Source organism: Aquila chrysaetos, chromosome 7 (assembly GCF_900496995.4).
Source record: "Aquila chrysaetos chrysaetos chromosome 7, bAquChr1.4, whole genome shotgun sequence".
NCBI classification, from domain to species: domain Eukaryota; kingdom Metazoa; phylum Chordata; class Aves; order Accipitriformes; family Accipitridae; genus Aquila; species Aquila chrysaetos.
In genome coordinates, this window is record NC_044010.1 from 15,840,110 (window position 1) to 15,858,267 (window position 18,158).

An 18,158-nucleotide genomic window follows, 5' to 3' on the forward strand; every position below is an offset into this window, starting at 1 on the left:
CAACACCAATATTTAATCCCCTCCCCTTTTTTATTCTAATACCCCTCTGCCATAGTCAAGTTCATAGTCAAGTTACGAGCTATGGGTTTATAAAGTCGCACCATGTTTTTATGAATGTTTCTGTTACTGGGGGGATGGGAACACCAAACCCCTTGCCTCTTTCTAGATATATGATCATTTAACAGGCTGCTGCTATTTTAATTGTGGCAGGCACTACTCCTTGCCATGTGTTTGTGATACAATCAGTACTCTGCTGCGGTGGGGCCATAGGCTTGACATGCCAGCCTCCATCCAGGGGGCTGTGAGCTCTGCTGTCCCTGATTCTCACTTGGAAATTGCACTCTTGTGCACAAATTGGCTACTTTGCCTGGCAGCTCCCCCTGCCCCTGGGACTGCAGCAGCAAGTGGGTTCAAGGAGGAGGTTTTTCTTTTTACCTGGTTGGTCTGAGTGACCTTGTTTGTGTGCTCTATTTGTACGATGACAGGCCCAGTACCTATTTTACTGAATCCTCTGTGACTTTGTCCTCAGACAGCCTTTTCTGCAGCTCCTTTGAACATCTAGAGAGCTTACAAAAGGTGTGCGGGAGAATTTACTTACTTACCCATGTCTGTCCAATAGAGGGCAGAGTCCCTCGGACACCAGCTGACGTGCAGTAACTCGGAAAACACAGCCCCATTTCTTCCCGGTGTGGCTTCAGCTCATGAAACAATCGGTGTCTATAGGAACACTGCCAAATCTCTATACATACAGGAAATCAAAGAAATAGCGGCATTATAACAGTATGACAGGAAAATATGTCAGCAAACCAAAATAACTTCCTTTTATTTCCAATCCTTGCTATTTTCTCCTTCACAGCCCTTGCAGCATGTCTGAGCCGGTCCAGACTTAGCAGGTGCTTTCCCTCCTGCGCAGTGGGTGTCCAGGCCAACCACAGCTGCTGACCCTCAGTACAGGATGGGGGAAGTCGGCGGTTTCTTTCATTTTGCATAATCGTGAAAGCACCCATTAATCTATGCTTGCTTTTCTTTCCCAAAGCAGCAGAGGCGGCGAGGCAAAGGGAATGAAGGTGTCTACCAGGTAGGCAACACATCCAGCAGCTGCTCCCCTCATCTAGCTTCATGGCTTAATCGTAGCCTGTAGTTACATACCTAACTGCACTGTTAACGATGCATGATGAAGCAGAGCTTTCAAAGCACTTTTCTGAGGATAGTTACTCAGATTTAGGGCAAAGACCACACTGCTGGTACTTCGATAAAGTGGCTGCACAATTCTAAATACAACTGGCAGGAACACTTGTTTAGCTGCTCTGGCAGGAACTATTTCCACAGTCCTGCAGCTTGGAGAACCACCTTTTCACTGCGGCAGATGATGCATACAGTTCGGTCTCAGAATTGTTTACTGCTTAAATGGAAACCTTCAGGTTGCCAAACAGCTGTCGTGGTTCAGCCCATCTCGCTATAGCGTACGGAGCACAAACTGGTGAGCACCTCCAGCCCCTTGGTGCACTGGGGGGGGTTCAGTGTTGCACACACATAACAGAGGGCAAGGAGTCCATCAGTAAGGCCTTATCTGGGCCACCATACAGAATTGTTCCAAAATGCATTTTACTTTCTGTAGAAGCCTGTACATTGCCACTGACATCTCAAAATGACAAAAATAAAATATATATAAAAAAGTTCTTCTGATGCAGCACATGCCAGGAAGTTTTCCTGTAACACGGCATATTTGTAGCTAATGGCATCTTTCTTCAAAACCTGCTCTACTGAGATAGTCACAGGTAGCTGATAAGAAGCACTATCTTATCATTGTACTCAGTATGCCACTAAATATTCATAGCAGAGGAGTGGAGTGAACGGTAGCTAGAAGTTTTACAAGTGGGTACCACCTGTCTTACTAAATCCTCACTCTCAGAAGCCCTGGTTACCTCTGCTCTGGCAGCCTCCGTGGCTGACCTGTGACTGTAACTCACACGTTACAGCTGACTTACCACCACCAGAGCAGGCTGGCAGGAGGACTGCTGCATCGCAGGAAGGGGTGCAAGGGGATGCTTCCCAGGGTTCACAGCCATCTGAAGCCCTGCTGCCAACTTAGAGTTGCATCTGACTTCCCTTCTAAATTAAAGAGAAGTCCAGAGAAGAAAGTTCATGATTTGATGTCTATTCATTTAGTTAGCAGACAAGGTTCACTCTAGCATCAGTTAGCTCTTAATAGTCAATAATATGCAAATAAAACGTACTCTAAAGATCTATCTAACCAGTGAGGATGAGTTGCTGTAGTCATATGTTCATAACAGTTATTCAGGATGCATCTTGCCTTCAGGTAAGTGATAGCTATTGATACCATACAAAGACTAAGGAATCACTCATGAATAAAAACCTCTGTAGAAAAAAAAAAAAAAAATTAGAATTATGCTACTGAGCCCCTGCCACCCTGTTCCTGGCCAGTCAGATGGGGAGAACTAAGCACTCACACTCGTACCTCACCTGTTTTTCTGTTTTTCAGGGACTCAGTTCAGCGACCAAGGACACTTATGATGCTCTCCAAATGCAGCCTTTGCCCCCCCGCTAAATGGGAGTCACAGATGGGATGGGCAAGAGTAGGAGATGCCCACCTGCTTTGGGAAGGAGAGGAGAGAAAGCCTTGTTCATCCAAAACAAATGCTGTGTATTTTCTCCGTGCAAAAACCTACTTTGGTTGGTGCGCAGAGGGAGTATGTCTGGACTTGGTCAGTCCCTTCTCCCTTCCCTCCTGAATCATGTAACTGCAAGCTTTAGCTATTAAAGTGTACATATCTGTTAAAGTTGTTTCCAACAGCAGTGGTTACTAGGCTGATTTTTGTAAGATTTGTGTTGTGGGACCATACCACACCTACTAAACACAGCTGTTTCCGTAGCTCTTACTTGCCTTCCAGGGGTATCATGACATGCAACTACGGTTTCGTTGGATTTAAAGAACATGTAAAGATAGGGCTGTAGTTATTTCCTGTAGTATTTATCTTAAGACTATTTGACACAGGCCAGCTAAACTTTTTGCTTTAAATTTACCTTTTAAAAACTGTTTCAGTGGAGGATGACTTTTTACAATTAAAGAAAAAAGTGATGCGATGTTAGTGTAGTGAAGGACAGAGACCGAATGCCAGCTTTTCAATATGAAGAAAAAGAGCACTAAGCTCCAAGAAAAGATCAAGCAATGGCATTGCCACTCATCCAGCACCTGGAGCTAAACAAGAGCCAGGTAACCTGCAAAAAGAGACTTCTCAGAATGCAGAAGATACCCCTGTTGCAATGAAAACAAGGAGAATGGACTCTGATAAAGAGAGTAATACTGGAAAAGCCAGGAAAACTCACCCTGGTGAATCTCATTTGGCTGAAGGGTTTGGCTGGAATGTCTGCCCCCTCACGTTAGCAACATCTGCAACTATCACTGCAGAACACACTCCCCTTGTAAGAGCTGGTATGGCAATTCTGATGTTAGAAACAGACCAAAACTATCACTTCTGGGCAACAGAAACCGTACAAAAGCCAATGTAAATGCAGTTTCCAAACCAGTCCATTGTCAGTTTACCTTTAAAAGATGATGCAGGGATCATTCCAAAGAGATACTAGTTCAACAATGTAATGCATTTTTGCTGAATTAATAAAGTTAGTGTCAAAGACCTGTGTGTGTGTGTGTACACAGTGAACAGCTGTGGGAATGATACAAGCTCATTAAGCTGATGCATTCAGGCTGGCTGGACCAATTTACACCCAGCAGCATAATCTTCTAGGCAAGCTGAGGAGGACAGTATTCCCACAGGAGCTTCTAAACACATCCTGGGAGGTGGGATGGGATGTTGGAAAAATGCTGTAAGCCCAAGGTAACAGGGACACTCGCCTCCTGCTGCATCCTCGGTTTTGCCAGTGACTTAGAAGACTGTGCAATGAAGCCTCTAAACAACTCAGCAAGGACAAAAAACAGCCCAGCAAAATAAAGGGTATTTTAACTCTGGTCAGGAGCTGACCAGTTCATTCCACCAGTCCGGACAGAGGGATCAGAGACTAAAGCGAGACTGCGGGAACAAGAGCTGCCACTGCAGGCACTGCCCAGATGAGGTTACCTGTTCCTTTCTTAAGGGACTGGGTTAGCAGCAGAAGAACCTGCTGAAATTGCTTCTATGTAAATTAAAAGGCTGTGCCTAACTTCTTAAGCAGTAAAGCTGTACCTGCAGTAGGTGCTTGTAGCTTTTGAAGAATATTTCAAAGATACTAAATTAGCACAAAAAAAGTAAGCTGAGACATCCTATGCATGGCAATGAATGTTTCTTGCAAAGAATTTCCTAGATCCCTTACTGTTCTGCAATGACAAGAAAAATCCGAGAGAATTGGGCAATACCTCAAAGATCTGAGCTGGAAACTACAGTACAGTTGCTACTGCAAAGCACTCTTCTTCTTGATGCAAGAATAGACAGTACTGAAAATAGCTTTCTTTTTTTTTTTAAATCATGATAACCACATTTGCAAGATGTAGAAGTCAAAAGTTTTGGCAGTCATAAAATACCAAGCACTAAACAACACAGAAGAAATGCTTGGGGGGGGGGGGGGGAATCACCTTTATGCTCTTTATATATAAACGGATATTGATTTCAAAAAGCACCCAATGCTTGTTTTGGGGACACTCACCGTAGGTGTGAGCCAAGTCTTCTCTTTGCCTTCAGGAAGCAACTGAAGCCGTTTTTTTTCTTTTAGAAAAGGAGTCGATAACACAGGAGTAGAACAAAAGCTTCAGGCAGAGTGCAAAAAAACCTGGGCTCTCCTCCATTTTGACAAGACAAAGAGCATGAAAGAAGAATCTTCTGGCCCAGTTTGATGCATCCCGGGGGAAGGGGAATTAGCCTTCCCCTGACACATTTAAAAAACTACAAACAAGTGCATACATGTTAAAACACTTGGAAAATGGTTTAATGATGTTTACAACAGAAATGAACTGTACAATTACAGTAAGTTTAATATATATAAAAAATTACAGCAGACAAATGCATCTACACAAAATCTACCTTTTCATTCTGATTTACTGTAATCTACACAATCTCTCAATGCCTACAGCTATCTGTAGGCAACCACTGGGAAAATAATAATAATAACAATAACAATAATAATAATAATAATAATAATAATAAAGGACATCTTTAAAGAGACAGCATTTCGCCTTCCTCCTCACCCCTAGTGTGATCAGCAAGGTTTTGAAATGTGTGGGACTCTCACATTTCAGTCTCAAGAAAAGCTTGAGTTGCGTTTGGGTACAGGTATTCCCATATGGCCCTCAGTTTCAAGTGTTCTGCTGACCTGAAGCATATAAATGCAGTATATGAGGAAGGGCAAGAGAAAAAAAAAACAACCTCCCAGCCAGTGTAAGCAGGCATTTGCACAGAGTAGTGAAACCACTAAGACTGAAAATTTGTCTGTCTTAGAAACGAAGCAAAAAGGGACTGCCCAGATGCTACAGACATTCACAAATCCTCATCTCTTTGAAAACTATTGCCGGATTTAGAAGAAAGGGCTTGTTTTTCAACTCCCAATTCTTCATACAAAGGGTTAGTTTTCAAACTAACATGTTAAATATTTTTTTAAAACAAAATTTAAGCTATTTCCTCTTTGGCCCATCCCTGAAAAACAGTAAAAACCCCTTTATGCTGAGAAAGAACCTCAGGTCAATGGGGAAAAAAAAAAGAACATGCTGTCTCTTTAAAAAGAAAGAAAGAATCCCAGTTGGGAGCAGCCGTCAGTGAAAATGCGATCCAAATTGGCAGTCTGGTGGAAATTCCTCATGGAATATTATGTACAGTTTAAAAACCCTTAGTTGTTTTTTTTTTTTAATTTATGAACACCTAGGCAGTGAAAACTGTTATGTTAATACATACATAGACACACCCAAAACATACAAAAATACTATTATTTCAAACTACTAAGAATAGGACAAGTTCAGTTATCTCCATGCTATGACTTTAAGAGCATTACACTGAAACAAACAAGAATTTAAACGACAATTTTTTAATATCCCAGAAATATACCAAAATATACATCTAAGCTTTGGAATTACTGAGGTTAGACTAATGCAAGTGCTGGGTAATCGTACTTAATACACAAGTCTAAGGTTCTGCAGGAAAGAAATTATCTTTGGTATCTGCATCAGGCTAATAATATTAACATTTGGATTTTGCTTTGGGATAGAGCTTGTATGACCCTAGAACCAAACACCCCCCAATCAACTGAGATTAAAAAGATCCATGTAAAAAGTTCCTCCATTTGCAATCCCCCCCCCAAAAAGTTAAAAAGTCACAGGCATCTACCTAGCATAAAAGGTTGAGAAATACAATGCATAGTTGCACAGTGGTGCTGCAAAAATAAAAGAAATCTAGAAAAAAGGAACTAGAGGAGAAATGAAAAGCAGCTGCTTCTTCTTTCAGGGATTTCTCACAACAGGACAGCCTCTTCCAAGCAGTGACGGGGGGAGGGGGGAAGCTCAGAAGTGCACCTCAGCGTGTATTAATCAACATCACCCAGCCCCCAGAGGGTTAAAGCACCCAGCAGAGCAGCCAATCCTGCACCCAAGTCTTCAGCTCCTCAACCCACCTGCAAAGCCCCCAGCCGTCCCTCCCAGCACCTGCGCCCCACATTTCGCCCCGGGGCGGTGAGTTTCTTCCCGGGGCCTTTCGGAGGCCGGGCCCAGGGCCCAGGGCAGTGCCCCCTCGCCCGGGGCAGCCCCCCCAGGCTGGCAGCTGGCGGAGACCGTCACCCCGGCCGGGCCGGCCTCACAGATGGGCTTGGTGCTGAAGACGCCCTTTGTCTTTGGTTTGTTTGTTTGTTTTGAGTTTATACAATCATTAGGAAATCTTTGGTTTTGGCTGGAAATTTTAAAAGAACAAAACAAAACAAAGAAACCGCCCCCTCCCGACTTATAGCAGCCACCGTGACCTGACAAAGCTTCTCTTTCCCATAGGGGTAGGGGAACTACATTCAAATAAAGATGGACCGGGTTAAGGATGCAGCTTCTGGCCAGGTTGGGGAGCAGGGAAGGGATACAGGATTGTCAAATAATAAAGAAGAAAATTAAATATTTGGAGATTTCTTTTCTTTTTTTCCCTTTTTTTTTTTTGGTCATGTTAAAAAGTGAGTAGCGTGTACGCAGCACTGGGCTGAGAGCGCCTGCGGGCCCTGGGGTTCAGCGCAGCCCGGGGGCAGCGGCCCCGGGGTGGGGGAAAGGCAGCCTGGGCGGCCCTCTTCCATGGAGAGTGGAGGGGAGGGAGTGGATATTCACAGACTAATCAAGAGGACCCCTTGTAACCAAAGGAAATAAGATAAGATTGCAATTTGCCCTCACTTTGCAGTAGCTTTTAAGCAGCGACATTCAGAGGCGTTAGGGGGTCACTCCCCAGGTTGCAGGTCACGGGGTGCTATAGGCCAGAGTTCAGTGTTAATCAAAGGAGGGAGGGCAGACTTGGCAACTCTGTAGGGTTTGGAGAAAGTTAAAGCAAGTTACTCGGTTACGAGTTAGAAATGAGGTATACGACAGCTCCTGTACCTGTGGCGGATAAACACCCCACACCTACTCACACCTAGCCTTAGATACTACCACAGAGGAAGGAAATGGAACAACAGCACTGGTGGGGACAAAGAAGTTACTGCCCGGGTCCTTCCCGCAGACTGCTGGCACGCGAGGCGCCCCACGGGCACCAGCGCTGCTCCAGACCTCTTCAGACCACCCGCGGGCGGCCCTGCAGCGATCCCTTCCCTTCCCCATCTTACAGGGAGGCCCAGTCCGGCTCCCTGGGAACTCGCAGGGAGCGGCGCTGATCTCCACGTCTTTCGCATTGCGTTTTCCTCGGACTCGCTCGGGTGCAGGGAGCACCAGGGTCACAGAGGCCGACACATACAGAGTGGATGGGGGAAGAACTAAAGGTTTTGTCTCAACTGCCTTGTTCTCAGGACACTGTCACAGGTGCTCTTGTTCCTAAATTGTTTCTCAAGGGGGTTGTGCGATCTCCACGATTTGCCCCGTGGCATGCCGTTTCCAATGTCTTAGGATTCCTTCCGTTTAAGAATTTCAGATTTCTATAGCACCGCAACATGCCAGCTTCGTCCGCGCACAACGTTCTCACGTTCAGGGAATAGGGCTTAAGTAGCTGCTGCTACAAAATTCAGCAAAGGCAGTATGAATCCTGAAGTGGGGCCTACAACAGATTAAGAGAATTTTGGGAGGAAAGGGGAAGCTAACGTGATAAATTAAGTATCTTACGGTTTTATGTAAAGCTCTGCCAGGGAATATTCACCAGCAGACCGACACAGTTTTAAGACAGATCAGCATTTTGGTCTGAGCTACTTGACAATGTCCTGTTTGGTAGAGAGATGAAATAAGGCAGAGGGGGTATGTTCCAGTTCTGGGGCTGAGCCTCAGCAGCACTAAGGAACTCCAAAGGGTATCATCTTCCCTCCCCACAAGCTGTTTCATTTCCTTCCTCAGATTTGTTTTCCTTAAAGCACACCTTGTTTTCCACTTCTTTTGTTCCAAGTGCTCTTTTCTTTGAGAAGTCATTTCTTCAATATCCCTATTACCTATCTATAAATCTAACTAGCTCTTTGAAAAGTCACACAATATTAATACCACTTTTACATAATGTCAGAACAACAATTCTATTAGTAAAGCTTTCAGTGAAGTTCTGCAACCCGATTGGTGTCCGGAGGAAGAGTAGCTGGACAACCCACCTCTCCCCCTTCCTCCCTCCCTTTCTTCACAAGAGCTCACCAAGTTCACTGATAAAACAACTCAGCCCAATAGCACTATACATGAACATGTACAAGGCTACTTTGGGGAGCAAAGAAAGGAGTCTTCAAGGTCCCTCCCTTAAGAGAAAGACCACATACGCAAAAGCTGTTGAACAGACTCTGACCTTGGACTACACTGCTTCCACATTCGAAGGAAAGAAACAGTTTTCCCTGACGGTATCCCAACGTCAGCCTAAGACCTGCAGCACGGGGCAAGCCCCACACACCCTTTATCCTCACAGAGCAAAAGCAACTCTATGCAGAAAAGGTGGGAGCACCCACAAGAGATGAGGTCCTTACAGAAAGGGACACTGACCCGAAGCTCAACAAAACCCCACCCAGCTTTTCCTCTTACCCGCTCTGGGAACAGCAGAGCTGACAACGTATGAGTGCCTTTGGTTCTCTACGAGGCCACTGGGAATTCTCCCACCCCAGTGGAGTCGAGCTCCTTTAGAAACCCTCCTCTCTCTCTCCATCACCACACACAGCCAGGCGCACACGCTTGCGCACACATGCACTTGCACACACACCCACGCACACCCCTCCCCTCTTCCCCCACTCCATCAGCCTCGAAGGGAAACGGGAAGGGAGCCTTGGGTCCAGATGGAGGGGGCTGCAACACCCTCCCAAGGCAATAACCACTCGCTCTTCCGCTACTCCCACCACAACAGCAAGACATATGCCAGGAGAACGACCCACCCCCTCGCCAACAACCCCTCAAAGCTCCTCTCCCACGACCGTCTCACAGTATTTCAACCCTTTCAAGCATACCAGCCAGGTGTTAGGAGTAGGTTAGCTTTCACTTCTCAGTTTGGTTTTTTCTTTCATAGTTTTTGGTCTAGACAGGATTAGCATTGCTATTAGAAAAGGAAGTGTTTAAAAAGTTTTCCACCTATTATCAAGCACTACAAGCCCTACATTCAGTAACAAGACAAGGGGGATAAAAGGAACCTGTTTCACTTTTGCTCTCCCAGATAGATTAAGATGCGACAACCATTCTTCTCCCTCCCCGAAGTTAAACACAACAGACCCCGTTCAGCTCTGGAGCAACTCAACTAACTGAAATGGATTTACACCACCTAGGTTGATTCTAACCCAGTACAGCCATCTTCTTTCCCCCGAGCCTCGCGGATACGCGTTGCCTCATCTTTAGATCCCAGCGAAGGGCAAGGAAAGGCCAAGAGGGAGGGAAGTGTGCGCACACTCAAAAGGACCCTGAACAGCAACCCAATCAATAACCTGCATGCCACCACGTGCTGTGCTGCAGATTAGACCACAGATAAACCAACCAAACAACAATCCCAAACCCAGGAGCGACAAAATGTTTCCTTTGGCAAGACAGATACAAGGAAAAAAATTCATGAGCAAACATTTTCCTTCTAACACAGTCAACCCCCTTCTCTGCCCCCAACATCCACCCACCCCCACCCAACCCTATAAAGTTGTAACCTATAAACAGGATCTCAAATACATACAGCATAATCATGTTTATCAATCATAATAAACATCAGTTCAACTAAACTCTACAGCTAGAATTATCTCCACTATTTATAAAGTTTGCTTTTCTTTTCTGATTTTTTCAGTTTAAAACCAGTTCTGCGACAATGCTAAGCTATGCTGAGGTATTTTATGAAGGTGCCAGAAGCCAGCTGCTACCCACAAGTATTGTTCTCAGAGCTGTATGGTGCTACCTTTCGCTGAGGGAAGATGGGGGAAGGAACAAGGAGGGAGCAGGGAGGAGGGAGGGAGGGGGCCCAGATTATTCCAGTTACGGACGGTTCTTAGCAAGGTATTGCAGACAGAGCTAAAAGCAGCCTCAAGAAAAAGCCCAGTAGTTGCTTCGGTTTTAGGAATTCAGTCAGAAAAGAAGTACCTGATACATTCTACGTGCTGATCTTATTTGTCTACTCAACTAAAAGGTGTCTTTTCTCTTCTCCCACAGTTAAACTATTTGCAATTCCAGTGCAATCTTCCTAACACCCTCCTAACAGCATCCCATGGGGGTAAAAGCTCAGAGCATGTACCCACTAAGAGTGTCCTACAAAAAGTGGCAGACAGATTCAATGAAGACAGAGAAGCTGAAAAAATATCAAGTTCTTTTTCATGCATTACTGTGTGTTTGTCTGTGAAGATATGCAAGTACAAGAGTCGCTTCTTTTCATTGTTCCAAAAGCACTGAAACTACTTGTGCTGACATATAGGCAACCAGGTGCCGATCAGATCACAGAGCCAAAGATATGAACATTTTAAGAAATTGCAAACCATGAGTCAATGACTTTATGACAAAGCCTCCTCTGCCAAAAATCTTTAACGTATTTTAGGGGTCTCCCCGCTGGAGAGAAGAGCAAGACTCATGAGCAGCAATAGCAGTGAGATTTAATGACTGAAAAGGGTAGAACCTCTGTAAGTTATGTATCTTGAATTCTGTATCGCTATAGTATTTTGGAAGGGGAGGGAGAGGTAAGAGGTATTGGTTGCAAAAATACAAAGAAATTTGAGCTGGCTGTGTGAGGACTGACAACGACAAACCCAGTGGGGGCCAGCAGGCTAGCTTACTCCTTCGGTAACACTCCACCCTAGGCAACAGTCAGGTGTACATCCAACAGGTATACGCTGCGGATAAACATCATTTAACCATTTCAGGTAGAAAAGGAATAGGGAACAGTGACTCTTAATAAAGTTAACGTGGCAATAAGAAGATCTACATTCTGAACTTCTGGTTTAAAACCAAGTATCACTGACAGTTTGGACCAGATGCACTATTTTGTCTGTCCCAAAACACACTAATGACCATGAGAAGCTACTTGTCTCTCTAAGATGATTTTGTAAAGTAAATTTTTATCTAAGAAAATATCAATTGATATTTAAGGTAAATTAGATGTTGCTTTGGTTTAGTATCTATGGTATGGTTCCAGCTGTAATGAGCGTTCTGCTCCATTTGCAACAAAGAAAGAGGGAATATAACTCAAATGCAGAAATGTGTGCCGAGCCAAAGCACACCGCAAGGCTTACAGAGATGACATTTAAACATTAGAACAACCCAAAACATTAGGTTATAGTTCTGACAGAAGTAAAAAAAAGAAATTTTCTATTACTCACACAATCATTGGCATGGATGCACACAGAGAATTTTCTCTAACACGTTTTGGCAACAGTCATTCTCTTACTGCCCCCTGAGCAAAACTGGTTATTTCTATGCTTTTTTTTTAAAAAAAAAACCAAAAACCAAAAAAACCCCCAAGGAATTAATTATCCTAAAATATTTTGCAAGATAACAAAAGATCAGAAGTATAAAATTTTTGTCTACATTTAATGCTCACTGTAAAGTATGCAAAATTAAAATAATGGGTAAAAGTAGAGGCAGTGGATTGCTCTTGCTCAAATGGAAAGCTATCATGCTATGAGAAGACATTTGTTCTCATGTGTTAAGATCAGCAGAAAGCTTCTTCGCTCAGTGTTGGCATTCCCCTGATTAACCTAAAAGGTGCAAAAATCACAAGCTGTAACTCCAATACATCATGTTTCCACTGGGAATCTCTTTGTCAGTCTGTTCATTTAAAGATAAAATTCAAACTTGAAGCTTCTGATGTCCTAAAAGGTCTACAGTTCAAGCCATCAGAAGATATGTATTCCTCTTAATGTTCTGGCATTTTAGTTTTCTCTTACAAGATAATCTCACTAGCACTCAAACAAAATTGCTGAGCAACAGCAGCAGCACATTCCTACATGAAGATCCAACTAACTTTCAAGCATGTTCTCCTTGCTGCTTCCGCTGAGCACAGATTTCCCATTCATGGTAAAGTGACTTTTTCAATCCAATTTAACTTGTGTTTCAACAACTATTTATTGAAGCAGAGGATCTTAAGAAGCAGCAGAGCAATGATGTGTCATCACAAGTTACGTAAAGAGAAAAAAAAAAATTAACTGAAGTGACACCAGCCTATGAGCTGGAAAAAAAAATCTCTTAAAAATCAGGTACTTGTGAACATAACAAGCATGGTATCTCCCCAACAATTTTTTGAGTGCATGCACATACACACCATCTCAGAGTGACATGATAAAAATGTACTTAGACTAACATACTGCACAATAACTCAGAAACAAAATAAATCCTCTTAAGGAGATTTAAATAGACAGATATGACTCTTGTAAGCAGCCATATCTGTGTGTACTTTCTATGAGCTGTTCATGAATCATTCTATGGTGGCTACGGAGAGCAGGTTCTGAGGAGATCAAGTGTGCTAAAGCCAAACTGGGATACATTTTCTTAACATCAGCAAAAATTTCGTCACTAGCCTACAACACCTCATCCTGCTAAATTGTTCTTGACCTTCAGAGCATATCTGTATTTGTGTCTCTGTAAATGTCTCGCTTTTTGAGCTAACTGTCCTTGGCTATAATGAGAGAGTTTTTCACCTTCTCTTTTCCTGCATATGTACTTCGGCATGCTTGCAACTATGAAAAGCAACACACATATCTTTAAATACGAAGACACGGAGGTCTGAAAAAGAGATGCTATTATCCTTTTCTAACATGCTATGAAATTCCTTCTGATCATATTTACTAGGTCTGTATACAATTGTTAGTATCTCTTTTCAGATGCATCAATTTCTGCTGTCAACATGCTTATGATCTAAAAAAGAAACTTCTGCTAAATTCTAGTACATGATCTCATATTCCTTTCATGCTCTGAAGGAGCATATGCACTCTAACTAGGCAGATGTACACCCACTGCCAATCTGATTTCCACCTTTCACCTAAACACTGCAGGTAGCCAGTATCCATGAGACAAAACACTGCTAGGGATGAAAAGCAGGCTCCAGGAGCAACAGCCAGTCATTGGGATGTTTTAGGACTATGAATCAGAGCACATTGGTGATGGACACCATGGGATATGTGCTGTTTGGGTATTATGTCAGCTTCTGCAAGCAAAACCAAGCCCTTTCTGGATATGTGGCTACTCCAAGTTTCCAGTTTCTCTCAGAAAAAGACTTGCTAAGAAATTCCCTGGAATCTGGGCCCCAGAGAGGGTGATGGGGTAGAGAGGAGGAGGGTAAGGGGGTATAAGGTGCTCACACCAAAGCCATGTGACCAATGCAAAGGTAGTCAGGAAAAAAAGCAGATTTTTATAATAAATAAACCATCCAAGCTGCATTAGTGTTCCAGATATGTACTCAACAAGACCCTCTCCCAACCACAAACCAGCAAGAATGGGACATGAAAACTCATTCAGACAGCTAATGGCACAGTCTCTTTGAACTGTAGAGAGAGGATTTTCCGCTGATTTAAGGCCCACCTTTCTTTGTGTTTCCTAGATATACGCAAGGACTATGCCCCCCCACCCTGCCACAAAACCCTTAGGGAGTAGAGGATATATCGGTAGTATCCCCCCCTTTAAGAAAAAAACCTTCCTGATAAATCGTATTTTTGCACAGGCATGAAAGTAAGCAGGGACTTTCAGAGTCAGGAATGAACATCATAGCTCCAGTTTTCCCAATCCTCTTACTTTGCTGAACACAAGTCCCAGGAACTTGCATTCCTTTGGTAGAAACTGTAGTCCGTGCTATGGCCTCCAGACCAACATAGTGGGTACCAGCATCTCCTCTTCCACTTCTTCCTTACCTCCCTGAAGCTCACCCAGCTATACCTTTTACCGCTCTGAAGCTATTACTGTGGGCCATTTCCATTTCCGCACTATTATTCATAGCCCTAAAAGTCTCCTGCACAGCCTAAGTCATAGAGACACATCAAAAATACTTAGATTTATCCATACTGGTGGGATGAGGGTGGGACCTGTTGGATTAACAATCCCCTGACATTGCCATTCTATTTACACATCAAATAAAAGAAAACAAATTAAAATCAAGTTAAGAGTCTGCCCCAAGGATAACACAAATTACCAACCAACCAACCAAAAAAAAAAAAAAAAAAAAAAAAAATTAAAAACAAGCAGCAACTTTTATATAAAATTAATAAAAACAAAAGACAAATGAAAAAGAAATTGTCAGTAGCATCTATCGCCTCTCTGCATCTGAACTGCACTTATACAAACTAGTCCATTAGTACAGCAGCTTGCTAGAAATTGACTTTGGTTCAAGCTTAGTTTTAAAAAAATAAAACATAAAAAAATCAAAAACACATTAGAAACGGTGGACGGACATTTGTTAGTTTCCCTGCTTGCAGTTCACTAGTTTTGAAGTTTTAGGGATAACTGGTTTAAATATTCAGTAAAACAGGAAGGTGGAGAGTAAGAGATGAACAGAGCAAAAACACGGCAGTGGGGGGAGAGATAAGGGGTTCTGCCACTTGAGTGCAAACGCAAATCCCACATGCTCAGGTCACAAACCAAAGCATATGTAGAGTTTAAAGTTGCTGCCTTCTGGATCTTGGATGAGAAGCTCCAGGATCCCCCTGAATTATCAACAAAATGAACATAGCTGCATCAGCTCATTATTTTAGGACACTCCGGTGACAAAAGAAAAGGGGGTGGGGGGAAAGGGACTCTTCTAATACCCTTGCTAGCTAAAAGAAATTTAGTTTTATACACATGGCAGAAACCTTTAAATCCATCAGGAATGGAAAGTTCAAAGTGAACTGCATTGCAGTGATCCAGTCTTCTCTTTTTAAAAATCTTTTTTTTGGTTCAGATACTAGATTGTATATTTAAGAATATACAGATCTAACTTCTGTACAGTTCGTTTGTCTTCCTCATCCACATAAATATCCTTTGCTACATGGATCAGAATCAACCTTGAAAAGATAGTTACAGTGGCAGGCAAGCCCTGACACTCTGGTCAGAGATGCTTATTGCCGTTTTTACATAGCTAGCAGCATCACAGCTCAGAGACTACACGAGATCACCCAAGTATGTGCAAAGCCCCAGAGTCAGCTCTATTGTGCTGGCATAAACGATGGTAACTTCTGTTCTCATATTGTTGGCTTCTGTGTTTTGCAGCCAGAAGTACTTTTTTACCAGAAAGTTTTTCTAAATACAATGTTGGAAGCATCAGAATTAATAGAAAAGGAATATTGCTGTGAATAGGGAGAATCTGACCTTTTGAAATCGTGTACCAATTCACCTGGTGGGAATCTAGGACTGTAAATGCTGCTTTACATACTGCCAATTAGCTCGGGTAAGTTGACATTTTAAAAATATTTGTGTATGCTCTTAACAACAAAATCAAATCAATAGAACAGAACAGTCATCGGTATGTCACACAATCTAGACCCAGGAGGTCAAATCCCACTCTCTGAAGTAAAAAGGAACCATGCACACAAAGCTAAGAGCAGAATTTGGCCATTTTCCTCTAAATAACTGACAGAAGGAGAACTGCAGTTTGGAACTAATTCCTACCTCTGCCTAAAAAGCATAGACCAGCCTGGAAGTTTGCACACAATGATCTCTACTGCTACACTGAGCTTCCTGCCTAAATAAGAACATAAATTCTTCTGACCCCTACAAGTAACCATCAGGCAAATTCAAGGATGAGGAAACTGTTCAGAACGTTCCCAGAAGATTAGGACAGAAAGTCTATTTGTGCTCCATTCGTCCTCTCCACCCTCCCACCCTCCCCCCGTGGTGTGGGAGCTCGCTGAAAATAATCCAGGAGCAAAAGACAAATGCGTCCAAACTATATATATAAAAAATAATAATAATAATAATCATAATAATAATAATAGAGATACACCAGTAATACAGGCCTGCCTAAGTTGTACCAGTTAAGAAAGGAACCCCCAACACGATTGATACGATTATAAACACCTTGTATGACATAATGGCCTGTACAACAGACCTATAAAATGATAATTAAAAAAGAAAGATATTTAGACCAAAAAGAAACAAGAAATCCCCTTCCTATGTTTGAGCTGATAACCCACCTTAACTTGTCATTGTGACTGCTGGAAATGATAAGTAGTCCTTTCACTTTTTTTGTGGTTTTTTTTTTTTGTTTTTGTTTTTTTTTGTTTGTTTTTTGTTTTTTTTTACATTTTTGGTTAGAAAGTTCTCCGATCCATGAAGCGATCCTGAAAAGACAGTGTTTATTATAAAATTAGGCAAATGTCTGTCCCAGCTTTAAATCCTTCCTGTTTTGCTTTTGTTTTTTATATTTTTCCTTCTCTCCCTTGTCCCCAGCAACACGGTGAGAGGATGCCCATCACATTTTCAGTTTATAAACCCCGCTGGCAGCCAATCCCACCGCACAGTGAAACAGGCTGCTGGCAGCACAGCTCAGCCCAGCTCACTGTGCCTTGGAGGCAGTAGTGGTGGTGGACGTGGCCCCGCTCGCAGAGGCCACCGTGAGGAGAGAGTTCTGGATGGACTCGGCTGAGGTGGAGGTGGCGTGAAGGCTGGCGACTGGTCCAGAGGCCCCTGCGGAGGCTGCAGCTGCAGAGACCAAGCTAACCGGGTTGCTGGTGAGCAGAGAAAGGTTCTGAGGGTTCAGGAACAGAGGGGCAGTTACGATGTTAGGAGTACCTCCAGCATTGGCAAACACCAAGTTTCCAGTTGCATCCAGTGATGTTATTGGAAGAGAGCCACCAGATGCAAGAGCTAAAAAAGGGAAAATTGAGCAGGGAGGAGATAACATTAGCAGTAAGCAATAATGCAACATGTGCCTAAAAGCAACTGGTCTCTGCATTTTCCTCTTTCTGATATGCGTGCTCTCTACACCACTAACGACAGTCATCTCATCCTAGGTTGTTTTTTTAAAAAACAACTCTTTATGAAGAGTGGACAAGACCTTGCAGATACTAAAATGCCTCTGTCGTCTGCTCCTAAACTAATTCCATCATGCCTTTCTTCAGATCTTTAAGCGCAATACTGGTCTACGTTTCCTGCCACAGAAAACCTATACATTCAGGCAACCTCTACTGGAAAGGGTTAAGATGAGTGCTCACATGAAATGACAGCTGTCACAAGATGAAGAAGGTCATGTAGCCTTGAACGTTAACATTTTAAATGTTGACATAAAACCACTGTTACAACTTACTCTCACCAGTCTACAGGGTTCAGTCTGCCTTAGATTATGATCTCCTAAATTTATCTGTGACACTTTATGAAATGGTTCGTTCTTGTACCCTGGAAACAAGATTTGTTAAGCTAGTTTAGAGGATATTTGAATACATAGGTTAGCTAGCTCTTTAGGCATTTGCACTATCTAGTTTTTACAGATGACAAACTGTGAACTGAGAACAACTCTTGCTAAAGTCAGTGGAAATTTCTGGCTGCATGGCACGTCCAAAATAAATCTTTACTCCTCTGAGTAAGGATTTATGGATTTAAACTTCTACGTAAGGACTTCAGGACATAGGCTGTTGTGGGTTCTTTTTAAATACATATGAGGACAAGGATTCAGGAT

At 42.9% G+C, this 18,158-nt stretch overlaps 2 protein-coding genes across 13 annotated transcripts in view; one reads left to right on the top strand and one right to left on the bottom strand.

Annotated features, from left to right (window-relative positions):
- Positions 1-3,656, top strand: part of CD247 (CD247 molecule) — a 64,198-nt gene extending 60,542 nt beyond the window's left edge. For 2 of the 3 annotated variants that reach the window (XM_030019587.2, XM_030019589.2), the window contains exons 7-8: positions 1,037-1,078; positions 2,504-3,656. In XM_030019587.2, coding sequence (XP_029875447.1) covers positions 1,037-1,078; positions 2,504-2,569 — 108 coding nt within the window. In that variant the 3' untranslated portion in view covers positions 2,570-3,656. The remainder of the gene's footprint in view (positions 1-1,036; positions 1,079-2,503) is intronic. The other variant, XM_030019588.2, reaches the window with a different exon arrangement.
- Positions 1-18,158, bottom strand: part of POU2F1 (POU class 2 homeobox 1) — a 144,747-nt gene that overhangs the window by 19,161 nt on the left and 107,428 nt on the right. For 9 of the 10 annotated variants that reach the window (XM_030019586.2, XM_030019583.2, XM_041124984.1 and 6 more), the window contains one exon: positions 4,917-17,350. In XM_030019586.2, the coding sequence (XP_029875446.1) occupies positions 17,040-17,350 (311 nt within the window). In that variant the 3' untranslated portion in view covers positions 4,917-17,039. Of the gene's footprint in view, positions 1-602; positions 740-1,988; positions 2,113-4,659; positions 4,896-4,916; positions 17,351-18,158 lie in introns of those variants that run through there. The other variant, XR_005932893.1, reaches the window with a different exon arrangement.